This window comes from Citrus sinensis, chromosome 7, assembly GCF_022201045.2.
Source record: "Citrus sinensis cultivar Valencia sweet orange chromosome 7, DVS_A1.0, whole genome shotgun sequence".
NCBI lineage: Eukaryota > Viridiplantae > Streptophyta > Magnoliopsida > Sapindales > Rutaceae > Citrus > Citrus sinensis.
The window spans coordinates 28,366,244-28,378,670 of NC_068562.1; the positions used below are offsets into that span (position 1 = coordinate 28,366,244).

General features: G+C 38.5%; 3 protein-coding genes across 3 annotated transcripts in view; 1 reads left to right on the forward strand and 2 right to left on the reverse strand.

Annotated features, from left to right (window-relative positions):
• The window catches only part of LOC102614365 (uncharacterized), a 94,277-nt gene that overhangs the window by 79,459 nt on the left and 2,391 nt on the right, over positions 1 to 12,427 (reverse strand). The window contains exons 4-7 of the mRNA XM_006464232.4: positions 12,177 to 12,333; positions 11,883 to 12,025; positions 11,715 to 11,750; positions 10,764 to 11,544 (exon numbers count right to left, since the gene is read on the reverse strand). Of these exons, the coding sequence (XP_006464295.1) occupies positions 10,786 to 11,544; positions 11,715 to 11,750; positions 11,883 to 12,025; positions 12,177 to 12,333 (1,095 nt within the window). The 3' untranslated portion in view covers positions 10,764 to 10,785. The remainder of the gene's footprint in view (positions 1 to 10,763; positions 11,545 to 11,714; positions 11,751 to 11,882; positions 12,026 to 12,176; positions 12,334 to 12,427) is intronic.
• LOC107176474 (uncharacterized) lies at positions 381 to 2,440 on the reverse strand. Its single transcript, XM_015529052.2, has 2 exons — positions 1,364 to 2,440; positions 381 to 1,172 (listed from the first exon to the last, which is right to left on the reverse strand). Exons 1-2 carry the CDS (start codon positions 2,438 to 2,440, stop codon positions 381 to 383), a joined length of 1,869 nt encoding a protein of 622 aa, XP_015384538.2.
• On the forward strand, positions 7,228 to 10,309 carry LOC102615165 (short-chain dehydrogenase RED1). Its single transcript, XM_006464234.4, has 3 exons — positions 7,228 to 7,693; positions 9,116 to 9,275; positions 9,750 to 10,309. Exons 1-3 carry the CDS (start codon positions 7,363 to 7,365, stop codon positions 10,084 to 10,086), a joined length of 828 nt encoding a protein of 275 aa, XP_006464297.2. The 5' UTR covers positions 7,228 to 7,362; the 3' UTR covers positions 10,087 to 10,309.

A 12,427-nucleotide genomic window follows, 5' to 3' on the forward strand; every position in this document is an offset into this window, starting at 1 on the left:
GGTGGGACGCATTCTAGCCCGACAGCCTTTTCTCTACCTTGTCTACAATATTTTGAAACATGCTGGAAGAGACTCTTGAGTGATGGAGTGGAACCCCAAGATATTTGCCAAGATCGGATGTAACCAAGAAGCCGAGGAAACCCGAAATTCTAGAAATGTCTGTATCACCCATGTTCTTGAAAAAAAATAGCAGAGTTTTATTTGCATTTATTTTGGCATCCGAGCAAGTACAAAAATTAGCTAACACCGCCGAAATCACTTGAGCTTGCTCGACAGTAGCCTCTGCGAACAAGAAAAGGTCATCAGCGAAAAAAAGATGGGATAGAGGTATACCATTGCGAGATAACATTATCGGATGCCACTTCCCAGCAGTAATGGCGTTATGAATTCCATGACTGACGTTTAATACAAAGGACAAAAAGATAGGGAGATAAGGGGCATCCCTGACGGATTCCTCTCGAAGGGGAAAATTCCTCAGTAGCCTCTCCATTCCACAAAACCCTCATGGTCGTTGAAGTAATGCAAGCCATGATCACTTGAATAAGATCGGAAGGAATCCGAGCTTCGCGCAAAGTGTCACTGATGAATTCCCAACTGAGGCGATCATACGCTTTCTCTAAATCAACTTTGATGGCCAGGAAACCAGTAGCGCCCGTCTTTCTGCGTATAGAGTGCACAACCCCCTGGGCAATCACAATGTTTTCCGTAATGTGGCGGCCAGAGACAAAACTAATCTGATGGGGGCCAACCAGATGAGGGAGAATAGACTGAAGACGGTTTGCAATAACCTTTGTGATTGTCTTGTACGCGACATTACAAAGGGAAATCGGGCGGTACATCTTAAAAGAAGACGGGCTTTCTGACTTGGGAATGAGAGCAAGTAACGTTGAGTTCAGCCCCCCAGGAAGGTGTTTGTTCTGAAAAACTTCTTTCACCAAGCGACAAAGAGAAGAGCCAACAGTGTTCCTCTGTGTCTGATAAAAAATGGCATGAAAACCATCGGGACCCGGGGCTTTTAGCGGGTGCATTTCGAAAATAGTTTTTTGAACTTCAGCATCCTCCACACCCTTATTTAAAGACTGCAGCAAATCCTCCTCAATAATGGGAAAGCAATTTGGATGAGGGTAATGCCGGAAGTCCAGGGAATCGCATGAGTACAAAGACGAATAAAACTGAATAGCATGTGCTTTTATCTCATTTTGATCATAAAGCCAAACCCCTTCATTGTTTTGGATAGCTGTTATATTGTTTTGTCTCCTTCGAGTGAGTGTTTTGTGGTGATAATAAGAGGTATTATGGTCCCGAGAAGCAGCCAATCCTTCCGAGACTTTTGGTGCCAAATAATTTCTTCTTGAGTAAAAACCTCTTCAAGATCAGCTTTTAGTTTTTCCTCAAAGCGCGAAAGACCCTTAGAAAAATAACTCGCCAAAGCCCGCTGAATACCTCCCAACCAAGCCAATAAACGGTTTTTCCGCCTAAAAATATTACCAAAGCTTTGCTTATTCCAGACTATAACCTTTGAACGAAACTGATCAGCAGCATCTAAATGGTGGAGATTCTGGTCCCAAGATTCAGCCACGAAATCCTGGAAGCCCTCATTGGTGAGCCAAGCTGCTTGAAACCTAAAAGGGCGAGAATGCAAATTCTTCGAAGACAGCCCGTTACTCCTCACCAGTATGGGTCTGTGGTCAGAGCTTAATTTCGGGAGATGAAGAATAGTTGAATCAGAAAAAATCCTAGCCCACTCGCTATTGCAAATAACGCGATCAAGGCGCTTGAAGAGACTTCCACGAGACCAAGTAAAACGAGGCCCATGAAACTGAAGATCATGCATGCAGTTAAGCTGGAACCAAGACTGGAAAAAATGATAAGCACCCGAGCCTGTAGGAGAGCCACCTTTCTTCTCCGAATCATAAAGAATAGTGTTAAAATCCCCACCCAACATCCAAGGGCCATGCACCGTTTGAGCTAAATTATTGAGCTCACTCCAGAGGAACTTCCTGCGTTGAGGGTTGGGACTAGCATAGATGGCTGTCAACCAAGAGGGAGCGGTATTGTTATTGGATAACTTAATATGGACGAATTGAGAGTGGCTGGCAACAATCTCAACCTGAAAAAGGTCTCTCCAAAGGATCCAAATGCCCCCAGAAAAACCCTCTGCTTCCACCCGAAATGATCTGTCGAAGCCACTTCTCTTAATAAAATTATCAGCCTTATTGCCACTAATCCGAGGCTCCATCAACACAACCAAGGGAAGCCTGTAATTCCGAACCAACGCCAAAAAAGAACGTCGAAAGGACGGTGATGCTGCACCTTGTGTACTCCAAAACATAGGTGTGATAAACATAGTAAATAATAGAAAGAGGAGGAAAGGAGTTTTACTGCGAGGACTCAAAAACCTCAACCTCCATTCCATTCTCAGCTCCAACTGAGCAGTCATTGGCAGCTAAAGGTGATCTGCTGCGGCTTGTAACTGGGGGTTCCTCAAATTCAGCAGAAGTTTCCTAACTGTTGAAGTCACAAAAAGTGCCTTTGTCAGGTGGTTCATCAGCAAGAGAAGGATCACCAACAGGCTGCGAAGGGTGCTGAGCTATAGCTTGCGGGGCCAAAGCCACCTTGGGGAAAGAGACTACCTTGTGATGGAGAGGGTTGAGGGTTGTTGGAACGGGAGCTGGAGATTTGGAATTGGGCTGTTTGGGGCCATGCATGCCATGCATGGGAGTGGAATGGCCATTAGGTTCAATGTGAGGTACGAGCGTGGGGAAAGTGTCACGATTCACATGCATGCCATGCACGGTTGGGGACTGACTGCTGGGGTTGGAATATTTGGAGAAGATTTGAATGTTTGGATCAAGGTTTTCAGTCGTGGGTTGGCTGGGATGGATGGGATTAGTGGCTTTACAAGTAGGGAGTTTCCAAATTGGAGGATTGGTGGGTTTCTTTTTCATAGTTCAAGATTTTGGGCCAAGGGTTTGGGTGTTTTCCGGATTAAATATTGTAGGTTCCCGTTGAGAAATAGCATATTTATCATAAGCCTGAGGATGCATGTCCTCGTTCGTCAAATCAGCCAACGCAATGAAATGGGACTGCAAAATTCCAGACCTGTTCCGATTCTTGTCCATGGCTTTGGGTGTGTCTTTGTCTGTGACTTTGAAAGGGCGCGGTTGACGGGCTACTACCATCCATGACCCAAACTTTGGCTTCTGGCAGTCCAAATCTTCAGTCAACACAATGTCGTGCTTGTCAGCCTCCGTTAAAGAATGCTGATCATCCTTAGCCATGTGAGTAATATCTGCACTGTCAGGACATGCTTCCCTGTAATGGCCAAATTTACCGCACCCAAAACAGATTGTTGGCAAGTTTTCGTATTCCACCTTCTGAATTCGACCTTCAAGGTTAAACTGTGATACAAGAGGCTTCTGAAGATCCAACTCAACCGTAAGACGAGCAAATTTACCCCTCTGCGCCGTAAGTGTGTTGGAATCAGTTTTAACAACTGGGCCAATAATTTGCCCTAGACGCCGAATGACATGTTTATGGTAGAAGTGGATATTCATCTCAGATAAACGGATCCAAGCCACTATGCGATCAATTTTATTGTTGACCAAATCAAAATCTGGAGTCCATTTCTGCACTAACAAATATTGACCCATAACTGCCCATGGTCCCTTCGTAAGAGCAAATTCAACGTCCTTTGCATCGTTGAAATGGATTAGGAAATAGTCGTTGGCTATGTCGATTATATCAAAACCTGTGGTGGAGCTCCAAACTTTGTTCAACCGGAAACTTAGAGCACGGTACCCCAAGTTGCGCCCTAATGTCTTGACCACCACGGAGTGTTCCCAGGGTTCCACTAGACGATCACGAATTCGGCTAGAAAAAGCTATGTATGGCATAGGTTCTTCCTCCCTGAAAGTCACATCTTCCTCCTCCAACTCCCAATCATCCTGCCGACCAAGACTTACATTCTCTGAATGCCCCAGTGTATCCATTAGCATGTCATGGAAAGACAAGGGAGTAGGGTTATCTCCATCCACCCCTTGGGCCCTAAACTTTGCCTTCGTAGTGGAGCGGTCTCCCGCCAGTGGCGGTTGAGCGACTTTGTCAGAGCGCATAACCATGAGAAACCCTAGGTTGCTTTTTCTTATTTGAATGCCTATATCTCCACAACTTTAAACTCCCATAATTTTCTCAAAAAAAAATTATTTTTAATCAAAATTAGAAATATAAATATAAACTATGAAATAAGGTGGGTGTAAAAAATTGTTAAAAAAATAATTTATTTAAATCGCCATTTGAAATAAGAAATAAATTAATTTATATCTGGATATCAATGGAGTTATTAGCTCCCTCTAATAATATCATAAAACCCCTATTTTGAATTCATTCATTAATTAAAGAACTAAAATTTCCCTATTTACTAATAACACTCATTTAATTCCTTAAATAACCCTATCCTCTTCCTTCTCATCAAACCTTAAAGTAACTTTATAAAAAAAAATTAAAGAAAAAATTTCATGACCAATAAAAACATTCGTTTTTATTTATCTATTTGTTTTATATTCATTATTAAATCAGGAAAAAGCTTTATTCTAATTGATCCGATAAAAGCTTTCCTACGAGTACGTGAATCAGTGAAAAGAAAATGCAAAATACTAGAATCTCGTTTGTAGATTTCAACTCTCTAACTAGATTGAATAATTCAGGCAAAAGCTCTTTGGTTGTCGGCGGTGTGAAATGTGAATTTGAAATTTGGATTTAGAAATTACGTTTGATTTTTTTCGTTATATATATATATTAAAGAGTATTATAAGACTATGAGCTTATTTATAATGTCCTATAATATAATTCCATGTGACTTTATTTGGAAATTTATAAAAATACCATAGTTTTTTTTTTTTAATTCGGTTTCTAAAATTTTGAAGAAAGAATCGAACCGAAAAATATTTAGTTCGATTTCGAATTAATAATCATCAGTGTTTTTAACTATAGATACCGAACTAAAACAAAAAATCAAACTAAATTGATTTTTCTCGAGAACTGGTTTAGTTTTGTCCATCCGTAGTACTTAAAATATAAGACATCCAAGTTTCAAGAAAAAACTAACACTTGTTTGATAGCTAATAATTTGGGGGGAATAAAAAGCCATAGCTTCAAAACTTCAATAGATACATGTCAATCATTTGTTCATCTAGTTTTTTTTTTCTTTTTTCCATATTCATAATCTCTAATTTTTTCTGCAATTTAAGAAATTTTACTCAATTTAATTGCTTGTTATAGACACAAAAAATAAGTTAATTCGAGAAAACCTAGACATCCAAAACAAGTGATGGTTATTCAACAAAACAATAAATTCACAAAACCAATTTACAAGTTGCCAAAATAATAATACTCATGACACTCTTTATTGAATAACATTAAGCTTTAAATCTAAAGCATGTTCTCACATCATGCTTCATAACTTACACCAATGTTTGATAAATTAGGGCCACTACCTTTGAATAATTGAACAAAAACTACAATGCAAAATAAATTAATAAATAAATATTAATAAAATATTAATGGATTATCATAAGAGATCATATCATAGTGATTTCAAATTGGATTATATAAACACTTGACTTTTCTCAACATTTTTTCTTTTTTTTCACGACCAGTCGTTTTTCTGACTACTCGCAAATAAGCTTCCGTTTCCAGTGTGCTCAATTGAATGGTCCAATTGATCAAATTTAAAACAAACACAATCGGATATCTTCGATTTCTCCAGAATGCTTTTTTTTTTTTTTTTTGTCCCTTATTTTCCTAGAAAGTTGCATTTTCTTGAGAGGGTTAAATAAATGAGGAAAAATAACCAACACCACTTCATAGTTTGGCGAAATGATCGCAGAACCTCCTTTGGTGAGCGAAAGCTCAATCGTTGGTTTTATTATGATTAAAAATATAGTGTTTCTGCCATGGCCCCTGCACCCTGGGCCGGTGCCTGCTCTGCATCAAAAGCAGCCGTTCATGTACTCACTGATACCTTGAGGTAATTAGTACCTAACTGATTAGAAATTATAATTATAAGTACATATCAATCAAAATAATTAAGCATTGTCAGCTTATTCTCGTTATCGAGCGGATTACAACTCAGGCATTTTGGGATCCATGTGATGAATGTTGCTTCTGGGGCTATAAGATCAAACATAGGGAATCTGCAATTGCCAGCTGCAATAAGATGCCGGAGTGGAAGTTGTACAAGCCATTTGAGAAAGTTATAAGAGAGAGAGAGCTTTATTGTCACAGGGATTGAAATCAACTCCTGCTCAAATGTTTGTTAAAAAAAAAAAAAAAACTGTGGCCACCGTGCTGAAGAAGAATCCCCAGCTTTGGTTCTCCTCTGGCCATTTATCAACCTGGATGGGAATCATCCAGCATCTGCCTCTTTTTGTTAAATATTTTATCATCAAGAAAGCGGTCCAGTGTTGAGTGGAGCAACAGTTGAAGGGGAGGTCTTGTGGAGGCAGCAAATTAATGGTGGGTGTAGTTCAAAAATCAGTTAAAAGATGGGGCCCACTTGGGAAAGTCGTTAAGTTAGTTGCAACAGTAGAACAAAATTAAAATAATAAATAATTTTCAGTTTATTGAATGAATGATGAATTTTATACAAACTCTAATTTTCAATTTTCACAATTCACATCATTTGGTATATTCTTTTTTTTTTTTCACAACAAACTTAAAGAAGGCTTGTATTATTATTATTATTTTTTTAATAAAATATTAGGAAAACAAATGCTAGCGCCACTTTATCAGAAACAAATAAAATAAAATAATGTTGGGGGGCTTGTAACATCAGGCCCAATGAGGCCTCATGTGAACTTATTAGCCGCATATGCAGATATAATATAGGCCTAATGTGAACTTAATAATGGCAGTTAACTATTTATTAATTTAGTGGTTGATATTTTCTATCTTATTTTTTAAATTAAGAATTTAAGTCGTGTGAGAGTATAATTTTTCTCTGTGCTGAGTATAGACTATTATTAGTATAAAATAAATTTTAGTACTTATAACCGTGTCAAGGAAGAAGCAGATTTTCGAAAAGTGCTTAAAAAAAAGACTAATAACTTCAAAAGTTAGAAATAAATTATATAAAAAAAAAAAAAATGATCCACGCTGTCTCGTTATTAATTGAAATATTTAAAAATTAAAAGAAATAAAATTTTCTATTCTTGACAATACAAGCACGCACACGGCATTATTGTAAAAACTTAGGTGGTGGTTACTCGGAAGCAACTGTAACTTTACTTTGAACTCGTCGAAACCCGAAACTTTCAAAACAAAAAACAGCTCGCTCTTGGACATAATCGACAACCCATTTCAATGGATTCAAACCCGGTGGTGCTAATAACAGGATGCTCTCAAGGAGGCATAGGCCATGCGCTGGCACGCGCCTTTGCCGCGAGTGACTGCCGGGTGGTGGCCACCGGCAGGTCCAAGGCAACAATGGCTGACCTCGAACAAGATCCCAGGTTCTTTGTACAGGAACTCGATGTTTTGTCAGAACAAAGCGTGCAAAATGTTCTGTCTAATGTTCTTGAAAAGTTCGGAAAGATTGATGTTTTGGTTAATAACGCTGGGGTCCAGTGCGTTGGGCCTCTTGCTGAGGTTCCTCTCTCTGCCATGGAGCAAACTTTCAACACCAATGTTTTTGGTAATTGCATAATTATTTTTTCTTTTCTTTTCGTAAATTTATGTTTATTTAGATTTGGTGATTATTATCATTTGTTAAACGCATTTTTGTTTGTAATCGTCGCAGTTTGGATTTGGTTTATATATAGATGGCCAAAATGAACACTGCCCAGATCAGTTTTACTGTTAGATTATGTGGCATATGTATAGATCAATACTGCATAGTTAATCAATGATTTGATGTAATCAAGATGGTAAGTAAATGAGTTATCAGATCAGTTTACTGTATGTTTCAGATACATGCTTGTTAAAATGACCAGAACTCTGAGAATCATTCTGTATTGTGGCTGAACAGAGTTAAACTTTGATGTGCTTGTGTATATTGGCTGGTAATTTGGATCTACAAATAGGTGCTGTCATGCACTGAAAGAATTCGTAAGATTCTGTTTGTTTCTCATCTTTAGTGTAAGTTTATAATGTTTATATGAAAGAATTCGTAAGATTCTGTTTGTTTCTCTTCTTTAGTGTAAGTTTATAATGTTGATATGATTTGTCTTTCTTCGTTCTCAAGTTTGATTTCAACTATCTCCTTGGTAAATTCAAAATCTTGGAACTTTTGGTTTGCTGACAACCTGTAGTTTCCTGTATAATTTTCTTGATTGGTTTAATTGATAATATCAAACTACCACAAATTTCACATTCCTTGAACTTTGCTATATCTTGATGCTTCCTTGAATAGAACAATTTTGTACATCTTCGACTTCCTAGTCTCAAAGTTTAAAATTGGCAGAATATTGGACCTCTCATAATAGGCATCAGAAATTGGAAGAATATTGGGCCTCTCTTAATATGAATCAAGTACATACAATTTTTTGGTAATATTGGTGCCAACATATTGTTGTTTTCAGAGAAACAATGGAAATTGTTATGTTGTTGCCACGGCAGCAACAGTCATTGGTCGCATGGTTTTGCTTTTCTTCAGTCTGTGATCCAAACAAAGAGTACAAATGATTGAGTCGTACTTAGACCACTTATGAGACTAGTCAATATGATACTAGTGAAAATTCATCCCGGGCGCCGGGGGGTGGGGGGGGTGGGGGGTGTTGCACTTTAAACTTCAACAGTCCCCTTCCACGAGAATCTTGTGCATGTAGGTAGTTACGAAATGATGAAAAGTTACTAGTTTTTGTTGTCCTTTGGATCTTCTTGATCCATTCCGATTGACTAGGACACCTCTAGCCTCAGTTACAAGAATGTCTAGCAATATTGAATTGTTCTCCCGTTCATTGGAGTTCTTCATCAAGTTGTGGTTAAAGTTAAACCTTTCAATATTAACTTCAATTGATTTTTTTCCTCAAGTTTTCACTTGGTACTTTCGGTACGTGAGAAGATATGAAGATACAACTATCCTCTTCATTGTATTTTAATGTTTTCTCACTCATAGGTCCCATGAGGTTGGTTCAAGCCGTTGTTCCGCATATGGCATATAGGAAAAAGGGAAAGATCGTAAATGTCGGAAGTGTCACTGTTGCAGCCCCAGGACCATGGGCTGGTACCTACACTGCATCAAAAGCTGCTCTTCATTCACTGACTGATACCTTGAGGTTAGCGATCTTGTTTATATTTGCCCCACATCAGTTTATGCCATGAGAAGTCATTTATAAGACTAAACATATTCTCGTTTTGTATGAACAAATTTTCTTGTTTCTATGGGATGATTTGCATATCTGCAGAATGATGTTATATATTCTTACATTCTAAGTATAGCCCTCGAGTTGGGAGTAACATGGTATTTGATTGATCCAATTTTCATCTCTATTACTGTAGCCAAGTATCCACATCATTATGTTAAATACAAATGGGATTAGGATTTGGGTGACTAGTTATACAACTAATAGACAAATGAATTACTGATTTGGATTTATCTGATTTTTTTGTATTTGCCGGACCACTTTAAAAGTTTATTCATTTTTGTGAAATACTCACCATTAAGCAGTAAGCTCTTGAACCGCAGCCAAGCATCAAACATCTTTATGTTAGATTAACAAATAGGATTACATTTTGGATGTATTGTGCAGATTGGAACTTGGTCATTTTGGAATCGATGTCGTCAATGTCGTCCCAGGGGCTGTCAAGTCAAACATAGGAAAATCAGCCATAGCCAGCTACAATCGGATGCCGGAGTGGAAATTATACAAACCATTTGAAGCAGTTATCAGGGAAAGAGCATATTTTTCACAGACAACCAAATCAACCCCTACAGAAGTGTTTGCGAAGAATACTGTGGCCACCGTGCTGAAGCACAATCCCCCGCCTTGGTTCTCCTTTGGCCATTACTCTACCATCATGGCAATCATGTACCATTTGCCCCTTTCTGTAAAAGATTTTATCATGAAGAAAACTATGAAATGTTGAGTGCTGAAGAACTGTGCTCGGGCTTGGTTCTCCTCATGCCATTACTTAGACCATCATGGCAACCACATACCGTATACCCCTTTGCGGTAAAGTTTTTATCAACGCCGGAAGCAATGAAATATTGAATTCTGCATTGTATCAAAACTCGGGCAATTATGTATCTTCCTCATTTCTTGGATGATGTTATGTGCTTGTCCTCGTTAAGGATGCAAGATATTACTCATCTTAGATGCATAGTTCAATTGTTTATTATCATATCACAACAGTTTTTGGTAGGCATATACGTTCCTTTCTGGTTAGCCTGTAAATACTAAAGCGGGGTGATTGAAACAGAAATTATCAGTTCATCAAACTGTATCCTCATCCTGATTATAAGAATTTACTGCTGTGATTATTATATGTTTGTTAGCTCTGTAGCTTTGGATAGGTTGATTAAAATACAGGCTAAAAATCAAGCTTTAAAAGCATAACCATTACCTTTCTTGATCATAGCATACGTATTTGGTACTTCTTAGTTTATATCTACTCATTATTTGTAATTGCAGCGAACATATCTGTCGTACTATGGTCCGGCATCCTTGTATATTCATCTCTGAAAACCAAATTTGCACAAACAAAATTTCGACTCTCCAGAAATAGATACTGCTAACAAACAAATTTGAATTGATGCTATTGACCTAGCTTACAAAAATAAATTCCCTAAGAATGGGGAGGTTGGCCATAGAACACCATTCCAGGCGGCTGTAGTGGCCTGAAACTAGGAGGCCCAGGGGGTTGCTGAGTTAACATGGTTAGCTGCTGATTTGAAGGTGCCGGTTGCTGTGCCAACGGTAGTTGTTGCTGCTGAGTCAATGGAACCATTGGACTCACCATATGAGGTGGTGGAGGGCCTGCCGGCATGGGTGGGATGCTACCATATCCATACGGGGTCATGATGCCACCTGATGGCTGCAAATACTGTTGGGAAGATGAGTTTGGTAGCATGTGATATTGTGGTTGAGTGCTACGGGCTTGGTTCTGCATTGTTGGTTGGGGCACCAAAACTGTTTGATATGACTGATTTGGTGGGGTAGAGAGCGACTGAGCTGGCAAAAACATATTGGGGTCTGAAACTGCCGTTTGCTTTTCAGGTTTTGGAATTGACTCGGTGACTGAATTGGCAGGTATAGGTGGAAAAGAATTTGATGCTGTAGAGGCCTTCACCAGACCAGCATTCTTTGCTTCTTGAGCTGCAAATGTAGAGAGAACAGAATGCATTATCATTTGAGAAGAGGTAGAAGCTGTAAGTTTGTCCGCAACCTCGGCTGCAATGGCTGCAGCTGTTCTCTTTGGCGTTTGTGCTCCTTTTGCATTCATATCAGCGGACAAGGTGGCTGTAGTGGATGGTTTTGATACATAATCTTCATCATTCAGTCGCTTCCGCATATTACAGGCCTCCTCTGCCTGTGCCTGAGCAACCTAGAAAAACGAAGTCATGCATAAAACAAACATGATAAGACATTTGTGGTGACAAATAAAACAAAATGCATTTTGAAGGTGCACTTTCAAAATGCGCTCTTACTTATCAAACTCATTAGGAGATTAGCAAAACAGAAAAAGCATTTTGAGGTGTAAAATTACAAATATACCTGCATCTGAGTTCGGACATTCTCTAGTTCGGATTCCTGAAAGCATTTTAGAAAGAACGGTGAATAACAAAACCTTGATACATAACACATGCAACAGGGGTAGTATATCCTGACTCAATGTCTCACAAACTTCTTAAAATTCAAAAATTTGATGGTACAATTACATACCTGGTCATGGAGAGCTTCTTTCAACTGAGATACAAGCGCTACTCTACTTGCCTCAACTGATTTAAGTTTCTCAATACATTGTTTCAACATATTTTCCTCCTCTTCTAGTTCTTTGGAAAGAGTTTTTCGCTTTGGATCTTTTGCTGGAGGAATTTTAAAAAAAAAAAAAAGTTCAGACAACTAATCTTTCCGAGAATCACAGAACAAAAATATGTACTAATGAAGTTCCTAGAATACTTCAAAACAACCAATGAAATCTACAAGCAGGTTAACTTCACATCGTTCCTCAGTTACCATTTGTACAGGCAATATCTACATCTTTCTCCATCTTCTTCACACGATGAACCACTGATTTACATCTAGCCATCTCTTCCTCTTCACTCAATTGCTCACATAGCACCAAGTGATAAGCAGAAACTATTTTTTCAGCTGCACCTCCTACTGTCAATTTCTGGTACCAGAAGCAACAATTATAACAGTGAGCTACATTTTAATCACACTGAAAGGAATGCAAAAAGATGTAAAAGTATCATTTTGATGAAATA

Bases quoted from the DNA above. Each gene is read 5' to 3' on its own strand.
- LOC107176474 (XM_015529052.2), bottom strand. From the start codon at position 2,440: ATGACTGCTCAGTTGGAGCTGAGAATGGAATGGAGGTTGAGGTTTTTG. The intron at 1,173-1,363 runs GTTTTTACTCAA...CATGCTATTCAG, and splicing joins TAAAAGCTGATCTTGAAGAG to TTTTATTCGTCTTTGTACTC.
- LOC102615165 (XM_006464234.4), top strand. From the start codon at position 7,363: ATGGATTCAAACCCGGTGGTGCTAATAACAGGATGCTCTCAAGGAGGC. The intron at 7,694-9,115 runs GTAATTGCATAA...TCTCACTCATAG, and splicing joins TTTCAACACCAATGTTTTTG to GTCCCATGAGGTTGGTTCAA. The intron at 9,276-9,749 runs GTTAGCGATCTT...TGTATTGTGCAG, and splicing joins TCACTGACTGATACCTTGAG to ATTGGAACTTGGTCATTTTG.